The sequence below is a fragment of the Camelus ferus genome, chromosome 12 (assembly GCF_009834535.1).
Source record: "Camelus ferus isolate YT-003-E chromosome 12, BCGSAC_Cfer_1.0, whole genome shotgun sequence".
Taxonomy (NCBI): Eukaryota; Metazoa; Chordata; class Mammalia; order Artiodactyla; family Camelidae; genus Camelus; species Camelus ferus.
The window spans coordinates 58,158,030-58,178,462 of record NC_045707.1 but is presented as its reverse complement, the minus strand read 5'-3'; the positions used below and the strand labels follow the sequence as shown (position 1 = coordinate 58,178,462).

The 20,433-nt window shown below is 32.7% G+C and overlaps 1 protein-coding gene across 6 annotated transcripts in view; it reads right to left on the bottom strand.

Moving 5' to 3' along the window:
* PPP1R12A (protein phosphatase 1 regulatory subunit 12A) overlaps window positions 1–20,433 on the bottom strand; it is a 129,134-nt gene that overhangs the window by 30,446 nt on the left and 78,255 nt on the right. For 4 of the 6 annotated variants that reach the window (XM_014554548.2, XM_032493709.1, XM_032493710.1 and 1 more), the window contains exons 6-14: window positions 19,757–19,831; window positions 19,075–19,163; window positions 18,764–18,921; window positions 13,460–13,584; window positions 6,215–6,430; window positions 4,902–4,996; window positions 3,965–4,069; window positions 2,895–3,062; window positions 2,324–2,500 (exon numbers count right to left, since the gene is read on the bottom strand). In XM_014554548.2, coding sequence (XP_014410034.1) covers window positions 2,324–2,500; window positions 2,895–3,062; window positions 3,965–4,069; window positions 4,902–4,996; window positions 6,215–6,430; window positions 13,460–13,584; window positions 18,764–18,921; window positions 19,075–19,163; window positions 19,757–19,831 — 1,208 coding nt within the window. The remainder of the gene's footprint in view (window positions 1–2,323; window positions 2,501–2,894; window positions 3,063–3,964; window positions 4,070–4,901; window positions 4,997–6,214; window positions 6,431–13,459; window positions 13,585–18,763; window positions 18,922–19,074; window positions 19,164–19,756; window positions 19,832–20,433) is intronic. The other 2 variants (XM_014554551.2, XM_006179094.3) reach the window with 2 other exon arrangements.

The following is a 20,433-nucleotide window of genomic DNA, read 5'->3' as shown; positions in this document are numbered from 1 at the left end:
ATATGCCATCTATGTAAAGCTAGCTTCTCTTCCCTACTTCCCCAGTGCCCCCTACCTCCAATTAATCCGCTGGAAATCTTAACTGACCAAAACAGAAAATCCTCGGCTCATTCTGATCAATAAAAAATGGAAAATTAAAAGAATACTGTGGAACTTAATACTGTGTATGGTAACTTTACATAATATTTAAATATCCATATGCAAGGGTACCTATAAATGGCATAAATACATAAATACCTTATCCAGTCACAATATATTCTTAAATCATCATAAATACATTTTAGGGTCAAATTTTCAACTATATACACTTTGAAACCATTAATGAAATTTAATTAAAAGACAAACAGAAGAGGCCAAAATTGCAAACAATTATTTGACATGAAACAAAACACAAACATTATTGCAAACATCATTGAAATAAGACAAAATTTCTGTAATGTAGACCAGGAAAAATGTTAATAGACATTATGCTATTAGAATCTGCTCTGTCCTAACAATATCGCCAAATATTTAATTCTCAATCTTTAATGCCTCCCAGGATTAATTCTATAAAATTGAAACTCAACTCTTTTCAACAGTACTAACAAATAAAGAAATCTGAGGTTAAGAATCATAATTTGTTCTGAAATAACTGATGATTCTGGGGCGATGGTCATTAGGCTTTAATTGTCATTGGAAAATTTTTAACAGGTATGGAATGCTAGAGATAGAAAGGATCCTAGAAATTACAAGTTATATAAATCAAACACCTTATTTTATAGAAGAAGAAATTCTGACCCGCAGAGAACTCTAACTTTAGGATTAAGGCAAAGCAAGGAGTAAAAACCAAGAACTCCTGGCCCTTTTCCCCTTTGATTCTCCACCTTCCAAAAAACACAAAGTCCTCAAATTCATTTTCATGAGAAAAAAATAATGGATGCCTCTGATTCTCTCATTCCTGCTGGCTGTGTAGTCTCACTGAAAATACCCTCAAATCTAAAACTGACTGAACTTAAGAGAAAAGTAAAGCAAGAATAATGAAAATATATGACCTATACTGGTATTCAAATCACAAGATGTTAACTGCTTATGTTACAGACGTATCATTAAATTTCACTGTAAAAACAGAAATGCACCATAAATACAGTGACAGAAACTAAAGATGCACTGACAGGAAAGAAGACTTTTTTTAAATTAAATTTTTTTAATTTAATGTTTTGTTACTTTCCATATATTCACCACAAATACTGCTGTAAGGAATGCTGCTACTTAGTACAAGCCATGTGCTCTGCTAGGGACCAGAGACAAAGGCTGTATAAAACTGTCTGTGTATGAACACTATGTACCAGAAATAAAACAAAGTTACTCTGGTTAGTATTTTAATTAAGGAAAATATCAGTTACGTAGCTAATTTTGCCAAGAATAAAATATTAAAAAAGGCTACATTTACTTTCCTAAGATGTTCTCCTTTCTCAAGAGGGAAAACCAAATTTAAAGCTAGGGATTATAGCAGATAGAATTTTGGACTGATTCTCCTATAATCTTGGGCCTAGCCTTAGCTCTCACATTTAACCATATACAAGTGGAAAAGTCACTTAATATCTCTAGGTTTCAGTTTCCTTCTGTAAAGCAAGGATATCACAAGAGGTAATAGGTAAATTCCTTTCCACATCTATGATTCCACGGCAACTGGCTGCAGCAGGAAGAGCAATGCTCATAAATACATTTAAGCACACAAAATAAATTCACAGCCCCCTAAAAATCTTCATTAATGAGGGCTTTCTATGTACCAGAATTAAAACTAAGTGAAGGAATTCAACATAATTAGAATTATTTGGTTAACACAGATGTATAAGAAGCCATTCTATAACAAGAGAATCTTAAAACAAAATTCCCCAAAGTAACAATAACAAAAACAGTTAAACATCCATTAAATTTCTTAATAAATAGGATGGTGGTGAGGAGGAATAATGGGAAGAACAAAAAAACCTGTTTTTGTCATGTCACATCTAATTTTCCATGAGTGTGACTGTATGTATTTAGATCTTCACTACAAAAACGTTTTGAATTAAAACCACCATTAGAAACACTAAGATGGCTAAGTAAGAAGACAACCGTCTGGCTCACTGCCTTTAAACAAGAACACCGATTGTGTCAGAGGCCTAAGCCTAAATGCTAATGTTGCTAATTACATCAATTTACATAGTTCTGAGCTGATATAGGTTGTCTTATGCATTAACCTACTGAAGAGAGGACCACCATCTTTACAAGATCAGAAAACAAAACAAACAACTTTCATCACTGGGGAAGATACATGAGCAGTCCCGTCAGGACCTGTACACACCTGCGTCTCTCCCTGACCTCTGAAGTGGAGGAGACAGTGCCGGCAGTAGTTGTAGTCAGGGTTGTGGTAGAGGCTGCAGCATTTACAACAGTTGGAGCAACAGGAATGGTCACTGCCGTAGGAACACTGTCCTTTTCTTTTTCAGTACTATCCTCAGCCCACAAACGATTTGAGGTACTATAGCACATAAGCGGCAACACAAAAAGAGAAAAGGAGAACAGCTAAACAATGAAAGCACTTTCTAGCAGCTGAAAACATGTGACTATAGGGATGGATTTTTTTAAAAAACAAGGTGAGACATCTTTCAACTATGAACCAAAAAAGTTCACCCAGAGCTGTCAAAGAGAAATTTACATTTTAAGCAGCCTAATTCAAGGAAAAGCTCATTAATTCAGGAACTTAATTTTTCCCCAAACATGCACAATTGCCTTTTTTTGGAATCAATTTTTGTTTGTAAATAATTTTAATAAGGTCAATGAAAAAATCCAGAGCCCCACAATCTTCTAAACAAAAATGCATGCACGTACATAAGCACACAGGAGGCCTAAACACAAATGTATCTGTGACTCACCTGCTTTGTGTGCCTGTTGAAGAAGAACCCGTTGTAATCTTTGTAGTAGTGCTTGTGCTGGAAAGCAGGCTTTTCTGAAGCCCAGCTGCAGAGGTAACTGTTGGTGTTGATGTGGTGCTTGGAACACTAGAACTAATCAAATCATCTTGTCTTCTACCAAAGGAGCAACTAAAGGAAAGAGTCATATCTATATAGGATATGTTTGTATGTTTATTCTATACTTAATGTCTATACACTGTACAAATCCACAAAGCTAGGGAAAATCTAAAAGACTGTGTTCCTAAATACACCACCGGCTCCAGCACCAAGAGTTGCACCTACAACTTGCTAGAGTCTAGATAATTTCACTATTTGGCAGTGTATCATTTTACTGCATATCCCACCCTTCTCCCCAACAAGATTCAAAGATGATCTGATAGTTTATTTTTCTGGAACTGTTCCAGACCATATGGTAACACCAGGCTGGGTTTGAGAAAAAATCATTTTGGTTCAGGGAAGTTAAGATTTTAACATTTTTAAAGAAAATTGTTTCAGCAATGGGTCACATCCCTAGGACCGAACCATGCCTATACTAGTTCATCTTTTATCCTTCTTTTTGGTTGTTTTTAGCAGAGAAAATAATGCATAGTCCCCCTGCAAGACATTACTAACATTCCAACTTAAGGCATTTCCATTGGCTCTGAGTTCTAAGACAAGTGGAAATTCTCCAGGTCACGAAATGAAATCAATGAAGTCACTAATATATTTCAATTGCTCTAGTCAATTATATAATTGACATATATATATACTTAAGTATATAGAAGTTTCTTTTTAATATACTATAATCTAAAAGATTCTTCACAGTATATCAAACTTAATTAAAAATGTATAATAGGAAGGCATGAGTAGGAGCAAATTTTCACTCGTCTTTAAATATATACATTGTCTTTAAATGAAGTTTTATTTAAACAACAAAAGATATATTTAATAAAAGCACGTATCTTTATATTACATTAAATTGAGGGCTCCAAACAAACTGCCTTGTATTTTTTATAAAAGAACACATAAAAGTTGCTTGAGAATTATATTACCTTTTATGATAAGTTGATCCTTCATTAATTGAACTATTCTTTTTGAGATCATCTTCCCATTTTCTTCTTGTGTATGAACTACTTGTTCGCAAACTTGAAGAATCTCTGTGAAAAGAATATCCTTCAGATTCTGGTAGATAATTTTAAAATAACTTTAAAATAGAGGTAAAAAGAGCTGAATATCAATAAACATCAGTAGAAGCAGAAACCAGTAAAATCCCTTGGAAAAACACTTTGGAATATTTATTAAGAAGTCCAAGTAACTCCAGTTCTAAGATTCTATCCCTAAGGTATAATCCTAATTACAGGGGGGGGAAATAAGATGTCTACAGATGTTTTATTTATGATCACAAAATACTAGACAATTTAAATGTCCACAGTTGGGGAGGGGAAATGGTTACTTTAACCTCAGCAGATTTACTCTATGGAAGATTATGTACTGATGAATAGCAGTGCTTGCTGAAAATACATACTAATTATAAAAGATTGCTCATGAGATCTTAGGTGAAAGAAAAAATCAAGACCAAAAATTGAACATAACATGATTACAACTATATTAAAAAAGTTTTCACACTCTTGTGTGATGAAAAATAGGAAGAAACAAACTAAAATGCTGACAGTGATTAAGGGCTTTTTCTCCTTTTCTATTATTTTACAAATACTTAGAAAGCATGTACTAGTTTGTGACCTAATCTTTCACCACTGTCCCCTCACTCGGTTTCAACCACAATGCCTTTTTTTTTTTTTGCTATTTCATGAACATACCAAGCCTGCACCTCCTAAGGACCATGGACTTGGTGTTCACCCCACTAGGAATACCCTCCATCTCTTCCTGAAATCCACAGCCCACATAATTACAACAATGCTCATGTTTTAACTCTCAAGCTAGATAGTAAAGACTTTATAGTAAAAACAAAGCAAATCATAATGAATCCACCTGTTTTCTTTCTCTTCAACGTCAGACGTACTGGCTAGTCGTCTTGGTATTGTAGGTGCCACGTATGCAAGCCTAGCTCCTTTACTATCTTTCTCCTACACAAAAGGGAAAATGAGTGAAAATAAACCTGTGTGATGATTACAGGTGCTACTAAAAGGAGAGTATATGGAAAGCACATTCAACAATGTATTATTGCACAGCCATTACAGTTTACTTGATTATATTTCCCTAATTCCTAGTTAAACTCTAAAACTGATGTCTATCAATATTCAAGTACTAAGAGCACTAAATGACAGCCTGTTCAAACTAATTTTCTTTTCTTTCTCTAATCCAGAATTAGATAATTTTAACATAAGAAACACTCCTCCACATTTTAATGACTTTTTCTAAAATGTTTATAACAGAATATTCACAGTAATGCAGTACTGTAAGATAAAATATCCTTATTTCTTTCAGAGAAATAAGGTCTCAAATATGATTCACCGACAGGTTCCAATTATTTATATTATACGAGTTATTTACTACCTTGATATTCTATGCTTTAAAATAACATTAAAATATTCAAAACAAATTATTTAAATTATATTTATCCAAATCTGGTTGAGAGAGTAGTGACAATGGCACCTGTTACATTCTCATTACACTGGTATCAAATATTTGGGAAACAACTGGGCAATAAATTTATACAAAATTAAATAATTAAAATTACTTAATGAGAAATTACATTTCTGAATTTCTGATACATGATTCCTGTTTGGAGCAAGAAAACCATATGGAAAAAAATGTCCAAGCACTAAAAATGCAGTAGAAAATAATCCTGTCATATAAAATAGCACTGAATGAACTGCGGTGCATTCTATTTAATACAATTTTAGTACTGCCTTAAAACTACTAAGAAGAAGAAAGCTGTGATGTATCAGATAAAAAAGCAGGTAAAGAAATCGCACATACCGGATAAATGTAGCCTGAGTGTAATCACATTCTAGAACAAATGTGCTCCTAAACTACAGAAACCTTTCTTAACAAATAAGCTTACTTCTTGCTGCATTTTATTATAAATTCTCAAACAGAATAAAGAATTGCTCTATTGAGTATAATCTGGTAATTTATGTTTTTGGCAGATACATCTGATCTTCCCAACACTTTTAATTCCATATAGACAGATACATTTATATTATCATGTAATTCATTAAGTAAGGTGAATTAAGTTGATATATAGATCTAATGATGCATAGTAGAAAATCCAACAGATTTGATGTTCATGGAGAGCAAATTATGAGTTTTTATAGAAAACAAATTGTGAAATAGATTACCTTTTCTTTATTATCCAAAGAGGAGGAAAGTCTGGGACTTGAAGCTGAACGCATAACACCTGCAGTGTCTTTTTCTTTCTGAGCCTCTTTAGATGCTGTAATTTCTGCGAGTGCACCATAACTGCCAGTCTTTCTAAGCCCTAACCTCCAAGATGCAGGAGATTCATCTTTCCGCTCTTCTTCTTTGGGAGAAATTTTTGTAGCTGAAGTTGGAAACTTTTTATTTTATTTTTAAGAAAAAGGAAAAGAAAATTATCGAGACTGATCAGTCCTTAAGCTGGAAATGACAAGTTCACAGATAATATGTCTAAAATAGTTAATAGTTTCAGGAGAAACAATTTTAACTAAGTAGGTTAATGTCTTAGTCAAAAATGTAAAGATCTAAAACTGAAAAAGGAAATACTACCTTCCCAGATGTTAGAGTTAAGAAAACACACTCCACACTTTGTATCACACAGAAAAATTATGATGCAAATACAGAGAACAGAAATGAGCACACCATAATGACTTAAAACCATGCATCTTTGGAACCAATGTTCATATTAAACTTGTTACATTGTAACCTAATATAAATCCTTGCACATAGAAATGCCTCACCATAGATTTTTCACCCTTACTGGGCACAAGAACAATGCCAGTTTTGCGCAAGCCCTGCCTCCATGATGCAGGATCTACTGATTCCACCACAGGCATGATAGGAGCAATGAAATCATACTAAAGCCAATTAAAATAAGACAGGTAAAGAGATAAAGATTGAAAGTATGAAAACAGAAAAGGAAGTTATGAACAAAACACATTTTTTTCCTTTTTAAAAGAACTTTATAATAAATTAAAACCCAATAACTGGGTAATGATCTGATTTTCAAAAGTCCCTGGGGACAAGTTCCATTTCTGTATGAGAGAATCTAAAACAATCTAACAGAGAAACTTCGAGACCAGTTAAAGGCACACAGAAAAGATAATATTATAGTATGGGAGTGAATAAACTACTGCACTTGGAATTTTGGTTTTATTCATATATATATTTAGGTTAAAAGTTTTTATGTCCAGCATCATCAACAGAAAAATAATAATACACTTCTAATGATAATATTTAATTCAGTAATATTTTAAATATCACAGTCTTAAATTTACTGTTTGATTTTTCCACCAAATATTGAACATTTCAACCAAAAACTGTTTTTGTACAAATATTTATTTCATTTTCAGGGTTTTCCAACAGCCCTGAAAATGAAACATCTGTTATCTTTAACTAGTTCACTTCATCACCTTCACTTACAGAGTTTAAATATTCAACCACAGTTAAATATCGATGGTGAATAGAGCAACTAACTAGTTGCTTCAGCATAGGATATGGATAATTAAAAAAGAAAAAAAGAAAACAACCTTTCTTTCACAATTATTGCCAAAATTTGCCATACTAAGTAGTTTAATAGAGTTTGTTAAAAGTACCCAGGATGTTGGAGGTTACTTCATAGACAAAACTATTACAAGATACCTCCAGTACTTTCAAATAATTAATTCCTATCAATAGGGTCGAAAAAAGACTCAAGATAAACAGCATTTCACAGTCCCCAAAAATGTGTACTGAGACATTTCAGGGCACAAGAACAAAGTCACAGGGGCGCTGTGGGATATTTTCAAGTTTTGAGAGAAGCACAGTGACATCTGTTGGACACCACACAAAATGTCATTATTAACATGCTTATACCTAACTACTTAATAAATCAAACAAATAGGCATTTCTTTTGGCCAAATGGCACTGTGAAGAAAAATTAATAAAACGCTAGGGTCTCCACTAACTGAGAAGGTCAGGAACCTCTGTGATATTTTATGCACTATGATAGGCACTGGGATGACTGGTTACTGATTGCAGAGTTTAAAGTCACAGCACTCAAGAACAGAGGCTGGCCAATCTTTCTGTAAAGGGCCAGAATGTACATTTTAGGCTTTGCAGACCATAGATTCTCTGTTGTAACTACTCATCTACGCTGTTGTAGCACAAAACTAGCCATGGGAAATACACAGGTGAATGAACATGGCTGTGTTACAATAAAACTTTATTTAGGGGCAATGAAATGTGAATCTGTGTTACAAAATACCCGTCTTCTTTTGATCCCTCCCTGCCTCCGCCAACCATTTAAAAATATTAAACCACTCTAACTCGCAGGCTGTACAAAACAGCTAGTGAGCCAGCTTTGTCCAGAGACCACAGTTTGCCAGTACCTCCCTGGCCCAGGACCTCCCCCAAATTAGAAACGAATGTTATCCTTCTGTAACAAAATAGTCAGACAGCAGGTAACACTTACTGAATATGACAACAGAAGCTAACTTGCAGCAAAAGTTTACTCATGTCAAGCCATAAGCTAAGTGCTTCATACAGGTTATACCTCATTTAATCCTACAACCACCCAATGATATACTATTATTTTAGAGTTGACAAAAGTGAGGAAGTATTATCAATTTTGAAATGGCTATTTGTTGCACTGTAATGACTAATATACTTCCTCTCTGCCTAACGTGAAACTGGACTTAAGTACTGGTTTATGCTTTCAATTTCTGGTGTATAAATGAATCTCTCTGAAAAACTCAAGTATACCTAATCACTGAAACTCTTCTTTTGCTTTTTATAAACAACACTATTTTGACTTTCTTATTCTTCTGATCACACTCTTTCTTGGCCTTTTGCTTGTTTGCGGTTGCAACTTTGTCACAGCCCTGCAACATAAGCTCTCCACAAGTCTGTTCTCACGGATAAACAACAAATTTATACTGCATAGCACAGGGAACTATATATAATATAGTAACCTACAATGAAAAAGAATATGAAACAAATATATACGTATGTATATGTATGACTGGATTATTATGCTGTACACCAGAAATTGACACAACATTGTAAACTGACTATATGTCAATTAAAAAAAGTCTCTTCTCAGATCTCCTATCTTCTCTTTACACTTTCTTCTCCTGAGTGTTGGGAGTAGGGTCTTCTTTATATCCTCAGGGAAAATATTAATTATATTCAGCTTATTCTCAAATTTGTTATTCTCCAGCTCAATCTGACTCCTAAATTTTTAGCCCTGAATTTCTATTTACCTGTAGAATGAACTATCTAGAACTATAATTGGAACCTGAAACTCAACATGTGTAAAATCAAGTATCTTTATTTCCAAACCAGATCTTCCTCAGTTCCCTATTTCTGTTACTGGCACTAGTAATCTCTTCAGTCCTCTAAATTTTAAACTTCACAGTCATGTTAGACTTTTTCTCTGTTATCTTCCTCCACCTACAAATTAAGTCCCAGTCCCTAATTCTCCTCCTTCCCTTTGTAAGACCACTGCCACTTATCTGGTTTATATTCTTCTCATGCTGGGCAACTTCAATGACCTTCTAATAAACCTTCTCTCAATCAGCCTCTCACCTTCAAATACACCCTGTACATTGCTGCCTGAAAAATATTCTATAAAGACTAATTCTCTCATGGCCTGCTTCAAACAACTTCTATGAATCTGTTCTACCTATCAAATTACAAAAATGTTACCATAGAATGAAAACATTACAAAGTTTGGCTCCCCCTTTCCTGTTTTACTTTGTTTATGTGCCCTATAAGGTAACCAAACTAGACAACTCATTTTTCCTGCAAAATACTCCACATTATCCCCCTACTTTGCTCACATTGTCTCTCTTCTCTCTCTTTCAACAAACTATACAAACTCTCCTCTGTTAGGTCAAATACCACCTGCTCATTCTTCAAGATCTATCTCAAATGTTCTGATTCTATTACCTCAAATCAAAAATGCTTTCTTCCATTTTAAAACCATCATTCTACAATTACACACTTCATACACCCATAGCACATAGCAGTCTTTTATTAAATTTTATTATGCTTAATAATTAGGTTCAATTAGCCAGAACATTAATTTCAAGAAAATTCTGAATTTCTATCATCTGGTAAAGAAAATACAGTTTACACTTAAAGAAACGTATGTGCATACAGCAGAGTAGGTAATCTTTTTCAGAGATTCCAACAATATTATTTTGACTAGAGAGTTATATAAACATTGTTAGTTAAACTTATTGTTAGTTAAAACTTTAACTAACAATAAGCTTATTGTTAGTTAAAATTTTAATACAAAATTTATATTATTTAACTTACTGTAAGTTAAATAATGCTATAAACTTATCACTTAGTTAAAATAAATCATAAGATTAAACTAATAGTTTTATAGATAATATACCCACAAATCATAGGCCTGATCTCGTTTCTACAGAAATAGTTCTTTAATTTGAGCTGAAGAGTTAAGAACTTAAGAGATCATTTAAAGTGAATACAACTGTAGTTATCATGAGTTATTACAGCATATAAGTTTAGAATATATTACAGAATACAGAACAATACTGTTTCAGAGCTTCCTGTTTCGTGATCTATTCTTTGCCAGTGAGTGTGCGTATGTGTGTGTGTGTGTGTGTGTGTGTGTGTGTATTTATATATAGTTTGTGCACTGGTGAAGAAAGTTAGAGAACTTAAAATAACTTCGTCTAAATATTAGAAGAGTGGTGAGTGACAACCCCAAAATAGGACTTTTAATTACAATTTTGTAACTGTATGCATTTACATTTTATGATGCATATACAAATTAACAATTCATCTAAGGAAATTTGTATTAGGTCTCTAAGTTATAGCAAAAATCTTGAAACAAATTTTAAAAGCTAAAATGCAAAATTAAATAGAAGTATCACTGAACAGGATAATAGGCTTTAAAAGTCATACAATATTGATAAGAAAACTGCTACAATCCATTAAAAAAAATACTTCATTTTTTCTGTGTGTGCACCATAACTTTATTGCTTTGAATAAAATTTGGCTACAGGGGAGTGGGTATGGCTCAGTGTTAGAATGCATGCTTAGCATGCACAAGGTCCTGGGTTCAACCCTTGGTACCTCCATTACAAAAAAAAATTAGCTACAAAACTTTAAGAACAAAAACTGAAATAATATAATCTTTAAAGTAAGTTATGATGCTTGAAATTAAGAACAAAACGGAATTTCTAAATATGCAAAGTAGAGAAGAAGATAGTTGTCATTATATCAATTTAATTATAGAATCACAAGTAATTCTGAATAAGAATTTTCATAGCAAAGACATTATTGACCCACTAACCTAACAGGGTTTTAAGCATTTGCTTTAAGGGCAGTTGGTATAAAATGAAAAGCAAATTGTCATAAATCTATGGGTACACCTGAGAAGTATATCACTGATCATAAGAATTCTATTTTAATTATCTGACTACAGTATGAAAGAGACTGCTTAGCTAAATACTCAGAAGAGTGACAGTCGGTATCCTGGCCAGATATTCAAGAGGGAAGGAGCTTTTGGGAACTTTTGATAATCCTGCAGTTCTAACAGATAATAAATCAAAAAAGCTAAAGTTCAGTATTCACTGAAGAAATACAAAAGAGTTCTAGAATGAAATAAAGCTTTAGTTAAAGCAGCTCATGGTGATACTAGTTACAGCAGGGTAACTGTCCCGAAAATTTTGTGGACAGATTGCTTTGGGAGAATTTTATTTTAAAGTACATAAAATTACGACTACTTGAATATATGGGTTCTAACTGAATTCAAGAAGCTCCTGGTTCTAGAATGCAGAAGGTAAGATAACTCATTTTATAGAGTTTCCTGATATTCAAACTATACCAATGAAATTCATACATACCTACCATTAAGAATTCATACTTTAGAAGAATTTTAGAGGAGGATTATTACTAAAAGTATGGATTTTAAAGAACTTATCTAGTTTATGATTTTAAAAAGTTCAAATTTAAACCACCTGGAACCAAATCCAAAGATTAGCAAGACTGACAATATAATAGAAACATTGTGGGGATTTAAAATCAGTCCTCAAATTCATGCAAACCAAATAATGTCAGACAAGCAACAAAATAAGTCCAAAGGCAGAGACACGACAACTAAACACAATGTGCAGTCTGTGAGTGGGCCCTTACTACGAAAAATCAAACAGCTAGAAAGACTGTTACTAGGACAACTGGAAAAATTCTGAGTAGGGTCTGTATATTAGTGAACATAAATAATAGTATTATATCAAAGTTAAATTTCCTAAGTATGATGATTTTAGAGTGAGAATGGAGGATAATGCCTTTGTACCCAGGAAATACATACTCACATATTTAGGGGAAAAGTGTTACAGAGAAAGCAGTCAATTCTTAAGCGGTTCCTGAAAAAAAGTGTGCGTGCATGCGTGTGTGTATGTATGTGTGTGACACACAGAGAGAGAAATAGTTTGTTCGTGAAAGCAAAGTCAGGGCTGGTGGGGAGAAGCCTTTAAAAAGAGACCAACAGGTTAAAAAAAAAAACCAAAACCAAAAAACCCCAGACAACAAAACTCAATCTTTAATTTGGGTTAAAAGAAGTATAGGTTCTGAGACAGCAGGAAAAGCAAGTCTTTGAAAAGATCAACACACTAGTTGGAAAGCAGTTTAGTCGAGAAAAGAAAGTAAGAAGGATGAAGAACAAGTGGAGAACAGAGTAAGACAGAAGAGGAAGAAAGGAAGTTAACATTCTGGGAGCACTTAAGTCACTAGCCCAGCTCTCTCTCTCAATGAATGCTTACGATGCTAACGTATTTTCTCTCCTTATTTATTGTTTTTGTTTTGTCCCCTTTTTTTGGGGAGAACAGATAAGGAAGACGGTAACTTACTAAAGGTCATAAAGTAACCTGCTAAAGGTCATAACAACTAACAAAAGGCGGGGTCAGGAGCTGATCTCTGTTCTGACATGCCTGGTGCTTTGTAATCAAATTAGAAAATCTAGATTTCAGTACTCTCAATGACTTGCGGTAGTACTTTTGTGCTTAACTTATACACGTGTGAAATGATCAAAATGCACCTTTACTTAACAGAAACCAAGGGTATAAAACCCGTGTTCCTCAAAAGTTCAATGGAAATAAAAACTACCATGATCATTAATTTCTCATATGAAAAACTTTATCTGTTATCTTTCCATTTGTTAACAATCAACTATACCAATTGCAAAAAGTATTTTTAAAAAAAGACTGTAATAGGCTCAGAGGAAACTGCAGTAAAATAAAAGAAAGAACAATATGTTACTCTAAACCTTACATATGTCTGTAATAAACTATAAAAATTTAGAACTGTCTTAATGCTTTATCTCAAATGGAATAAGCAGAATGCATTTATTTTTAGCGAACATAATTTTGGCTTACCTTTTTAATAGGTGACGTAGGTGTTGCCTGACCAGATGACACAGTAGGTGTTGTAACAGCTACAGGAGCTGTTTGTGTACTAGAAGTATTGGCACTAGTTACAGAAGCCATCAGTTTTGTCTTATCTTTAGAAAAAAGAAAAAGAAAAAGAAAAAAAACATTAAGAGTCAAGATTCTATATGAATTCACTTTCAATGGTATTAAAAAATAGTATTTTATATTGTATTTTTGTTTAAGGTTTTGTTAATTCAAAGCCTTTCCCCACTATTATCCCTTTTAACAAGTGAATTTTTCAGTTTCCAGAAATGTCTCAGTATGTATGAGACATAAATAAAAATATGACATACAACCAGGCTTTTAAGAATAAAAAGCACAAATAAAATCTGACTTGTATACTTTTACCACTGCATAAATTTTTAAGTATTTTAAAATTAATATTTAAAATGAATGCATGAATGTATCTTTAAAAACGTAAGAGCTATGCAGTTTTATAATGGATAAACAACTTACATTGGTTACCTTAAAAAACTGACAGCTCCTCTTTATTACAGAAAGTCTAAAAGTGCTTTTTGTTAATAATCACTTATATTCCTGTCAAACAGCACACTTAAAATATCACAAAGAGCATTTTTCTTACCCTTAAAAAGACAAAATATCAGCTAAGTTAGATTAAATCTCTTTTCACAATGTATCAAGACAATTTCTAACTAGTAATCGATTACTTAGAAAAAACTTTTTGAAGTATCAGAAAAAACTCAGACTATATTTGAAAATGTAAATCAAATTGGCTTTTTAGCAAAACAGTCATGTAGATGTAAATATTTAAATTAACTGTCATTTATAAATAGGCTAGAAGAATTCACTTTTCAAATGGTCAAGTCATTTTATCTAGTTTTAAAGTATTCCTTTGGTTTCAAAATGGGGTAGAACAGGTATCTTTCTATACTTTTGGGAAGAAATATACTGCTTTTAAAGCTCTATGAGATATTCATTTTCCTTATACTACCTTTCTCCCTTTTTAAGGTCAGTTTTCCAAAGGAATCTTCCACCTTATCATTATTGTATACTGTTATACTTGGTAAGTAGGCAAAACTAACATATCCTTATCTTTAGGGCAAGTGCAAACTTCCCACCAACAACTCTGAAGTTGCAATGATTCATTTAGTTCTATTTGTGACTAAGAAAACATCTGTAAGATGTTAATAGGGCGAAAAGCATAACCTCAAACTGTACCAAAGGACAAGGCAAAACTGACACGTTTAAAAATCACTATAACCTTGTTTTTTTCAAATAAACTGAATGAGCTAAACTCGGTGTAACAAACTTTATTCTCATTGTTAAATGCCTCTTCACATCCAACAGAAGCTAAGTCTATTCAGCACAGTTAAGTACAAACCCTGCACACCCTAATTAGACCCTCTTCCTAGGAAAACAATCCATTTAATTGAAGCGAGTAGTTCAATGAATATTTATTAAGTGTCTCCATATCTTAAATACTGTCCTAGGTACTGAGGATATATCAGTCAATGAAAACACAAAATATCTTAACTGAGTAATTTTACAGCCTAGCAGGAGGAAAATAAATAATAAAGTTCAAAAGATTTTTTTTCATTTTATTTTCTCCTTTTACCCCAATTTTCTCTTGGCTTAAAAATTTGTTTTATATTAGTGAAATCTATACACCAAAGAATATGTATGTATGTATGCAAACATTTATGATTTGTTTAAGAATAATGAAACAAACCCCAGGTGTCCATCATCCGACTTAGGTAAGCGTTATCAAGCTATTAAGTCCTTCTAACCATTTGATTTCAATGAAGAATAAAAACTTCATCCTCTAGAGGAAAAAAAAATACCTAAAAGCAAAACTACGTTTCCCTTTCCTCATTCCCTCAACTACCTCTCAAATTTATAAATCATCAGGAAGGAAATTAAACTTTTGGTTAAGTTTTCATTTTCATCTGATTTACAAAAAAGAACAGTGATTAAATACGGTCTAGTAAACAATTTATGAAAGGAAATTCAGCAAATGGTTATTTAACAACAAATAGTTTCCCAAGGAAATAACCTTACTAAAAGAAACAGTTGAGAAATAGTCAAATCAAGCCGTAGCTCTACAGAGAAATGGCTACTTTCTCAAGCTTGCCAAATAAAGTATGATAAAGTCTTGATATTGAAAGAGTGAGAGAGAAGGAACCACATAGTCTCTACACGGATTAATTCTTGAGACAGTCAAATTTTCCTGGCACAACTGGCTACTAGCAACAGGAAGAACAAAATTCACTTAGTACAATGCTTCAGAGGAACATTTAAAGTTAGATCACTGAGACTCTGAGCAGAGAGTGATTGGTACACTTAAACTCCAAACTGGGAACTAATGAAATATAATTTGATGGTAATTAGCTATATTCATATTTATAGAACAGAAGAGTTTAAAGAACTTTCCAGATCATCCAGTACAATTTACAAGCAAGAAATTTTCACCAAAAGGGGTCAGGAGACTTGCTAGTTAGTGACAAGACTGGCGTAAATCTGAAGTCCTTTTTCGTTTTAAATTAAGAAATTAAGAAAAAAATCAGAGAATAAGATCTCAGAAATCTCTATGAGATATCTGGACTTCAAGTTCTTGAATTTTACTACATGAGTTAGGAGATCTGGGTGCTAGTTCTGGCTTTTGTGTGCACATGTGCATATAGTTTGATTTGTAATGATATATTTTACTAGAGACTGAGAGTCAAGGCATGTCTCACAAGAGGAGAATAACTACATAAAAATAAATACTTGCAAAAGTATCTGAGTTAATTTAAATTTTAATGATATCACTTCATCTTGCAAATGAACTGAGTAAATTTAACTGAACTGCTATTAGGTCAGCCTGTATATTAATCATATTTAAATTAGAAGACTTTAACTTTATATAATTATTATATGAAAGCTAACATATATTACCAAGCAATTGATTCTTATATAGTATCTATGTAAAGTACGTGTTATTATCTTGATTTCACAGAGAAATCTAAGATTAAAATTTACCCATATTTACAATTACATGAATCAATTCTTAAAACACTAAACATGCCGATTCTCATACAATTTGCTTTTCTAATTAAAAATATTTTAATAAGCATGATACAAAAATAAATTATAATATTCAATGAACACCTGTTGCTCTAGCTTCCAATTTTACCCATATTACTGTCTCATCAAGGCAAAAGATATGCTGACTCACCTGACCAGCAATGTGACAGCAATAATAAATAAAAAATTAAATCACTAAGTGATTAGAATCCAGCCATTTACAGACCTCAAAAACTCTTCATGTATTATTGAAAAATAATTTACTCGTAGGATAAGTAAGTTTTAGGAAAATAAAGAAATCCATAACACATCACCTGGCAACAAAACTAGCCTCTACCTGTTTAGCAAAATCTTGTTTTCAATGGGAAACAGAATTATCAGTACGTTCCTTGACATGTTTATTTAGTAATCTTTAGCTTCTCACATCTTAGAGAAAATATTTTGCAGAGTGAGTAAAAATAAACTGATTCAAAACTGTTGTTGTGTCTAGAGGAAATATGGAGAGTTCAAGAAATATTAGGGCTCCATTTCTGTTTATCAATGACCACCATGGTCCTGATAATGATGACAGTTTTTTATTGATAAAAATCTTAATAGAAATGAAATACTTTTTCTGATAAATTTGTATGTTAAAGTGTCAGGTTATACAATTCAAAGATGGCAACACGGGAATCTCGTAGGGTTTTTTTGTTTTTTTGTTTTTTTACTTTAATTTTTTTTGTTTGCATATATCTATCTTTACTGAAATACAGTCAGTTTACAATGTGTCACTTTCTGGTGTACAGCATAATGCTTCAGGCATACATGAACATATATATACATTCGTTTTCATATTCTTTTTCACCATAAGTTACTACAAGATATTGAATATAATTCCCTATGCTATACAGTATAAACCTGTTATCTATTTTTTATATATTAGTTAGTATTGCAAATTCGAGATTTGCAGATAACCTATTTTATTTTATTTTATTTATTTTATTGAAGTTACAATGTGTCGGTTACAATGTGTCAATTTCTTGTGTAGAGCACAATGGAATCTCTTGTTTTGAGTGATTAGCTGATACAGAATAAAAGGAATCTGGTAAACAAAATCTATAAAAACATGTGAGCCAGAGGAAAAAATGAAGAAGCCATATCCCAGATTAAAAACAAGGAAAAGAATGTAAATTGTGATAGGGACTTTAAAAAGAAATTTGGCAGCATCTATGAAAATTGAAAATGTGACTCAATAATTCAATTTTTAAGTTTATCAGAGAATCTTGCACATATACACAGGGAAGCAATTATAAAATGATCACTGTAGCATTACTTACAGCAACAAAACACTGGGAATAAGGTAAATTTTTATCAAAAGGGAAATTAATGTATTTAATGAATACTATACAGCAGCTAAAGGGAGAAGTCACATACATAAAGATATAGATAGATATGAATAAATCTAAAAAATATAACTTAAGTGAAAGCAAGCAAGTTGCATAACAACTCCTAACATATAAAATAAAAACACAAAACCTTATAATTATTGTTTATTATTTCTGAATGTAAGATAAGAGTATAAAAATGGACTAGAAGATTCAGAAAAAGACTCACGACAGTGATTTTGGAAAGAAAGGAAAGAGAAGTAGACTAGGGCTGATGGTTAAAGAAGACCACTGTAATGTTTCAGCTTTATTAAAAGAAAAATGTAAAGCAAATATTGCTGTTAAGTCCTGGTAGTTGGAATATGAATGTTCATTATACTATACTTTTCTGTATCTAAAATTTCTCAAAATGAAGTAAATTTCCCCACGTTGCTACAGGAAAAAATCCTGACTCAGCCCCAACTTTCTAAAACCTTAGCATACTTTGGAAATACTTGGGGTGCTGCTGGAACCAGCTTCCTGGATTCTGGGGTCTCAGAAAGTAGCAGGAGCATTCCTGAATTGCTGGGAACTCACTTACACCCTATCTGCACCATCCAAAGGAATATTAGAAGCCTCTTCACCTTCCTCAAACCTAAAAATATAGGTCAACAAAATGCAGAGGTGATCAAGAACCTCCAGGTAATTAAAGAACAGTAAAATCAAACTATACCTACATTTCTAACACTCTGAAAGGCAGTTTCCTGGCTTGACAGGTATCCTAACAAGTAGCAAATCAATCTGAAATGTTTCAAAATTAAAACCTGACCTCATCTCACTGCATCAAAATTCAATGCAAATCTTTTTATCCTTCAAATTTTACCTGTTTCAGCTTCTGATTCCGAGTCATCTTCCTCATCTTCTTCACTAGAGCAACTAGATTCATCTTTCTTTCCTTCTTCTTCATCATCAACCTTTTCTTGTTCCAGAGATTCAATACGGGACGCATTTTTCTCAGGCTCGATAATCAATGTTTCTTTGCTGTGAAAGGAACAAAGCCTTCAAATGATTATAAATACAAAAAGTCAAAAAACATTAATTTTCCCAGATCCCTCAAATCTAATAATCATGTCTATGGCTATCATGCCAACTCACTCATAACAATAACAAAACCTACTTTAATATTTTACTTACTTTTTAAAGGTCTTCTGTGACTGATTATTGTCCATATTGGCTGTTGATTCAATTAGTGGAGATTTCTTCTCCCGTTTTTCACTATGGAGCTTTATAAAAGTTATGCAAAGGAAAATAAGAATACAATGAGTAAAATACAGAATTTAAAATAGTAACAAAATATTTTTCAAACACTAAATGAAAACAAAACAAATAAAATATTTTAAGTTTTACCTGAAAAGAAAAAGGTTTGGATAAAGAATAAAAAGGACTACAGTTTAAAAGTTCCATAAAGGACTAAGTTGGATTTTTTAAAATCCCTCCAACTTCAGTTCCCTGAGTAAGTCAGGGTCCATTAACCACTTAGAATGCCTGATGATATTTTACTTAAAAATCTATTTCCCAGTTACATAACACCTTACTTATCTAGGGCCTGCTATTTTAGAAATCTGAGACTTCACAGTCTCTACCTTCTAAGCAAACCTTCCTATAAAATTATAAAATGTTATTAATGAGAACATACACATTATAGAAGCACTTATTTTGGGAAGGGGAGGCTACAGAGATGGGGATAAACAACACAAAAGGCTAAATAAACACTACCACTACAAAACAGGACAAAAATACTTTTTCAACTGAGATTCAAAGCTATTAAGAGAATTCACTAATATAGACAATTTTTGGACAGTCATGGCAAACATACCAGATTTTGTTTCTTTTGCAACTCTTCTAAATATCCTAAAATATCTTCATCTGCTACATCAAAGGCTGTCTGGCCCTAAATAGGAAACAAAGGAGTTGGTGATGATAAAAGAAAAAAAAATCAGTAAATCATAAAATTCCTTTGATGATTCTGGCAAAAAGAAGTTAGATACCATTTTTATAGTAGGTATAAAACATGGTACATATGATTTGAAGGAGATATATGAGAAATTCATATGAGAGAGGAGCAGCTGATACATTTCCCCTTACTCTTTTTTTGGTAACACCTTTACTGAGATATAATTCACACAGAAGTCACCCATTTAAAGTATACAATCCAACGATTTTTAGTATGTTTCAGAGATTTACAGTCATTAAAACAATCAATTTTAGAACATTTTCATCACCCCCAAAAGAAATGACACTCATTATTATCAGTCCCCTCTCCACTTGCGCTATCCCTCCCACTCCCCGTCTGAAGCGATCACTAACCTACTTCCTGATACTACACATTTTCCTACTCTCGACATTTCATATAAATGGAATCATACAATACATGGTCCTTTGTGACTGGCTTCTTTCACTGTGTATTTTTTTTCAAGGTTCATTCATGTAGCATGTATCACAACTTTGTTCTTTTTCATTACTGAATAATATTCCGTTACACGATATACCACA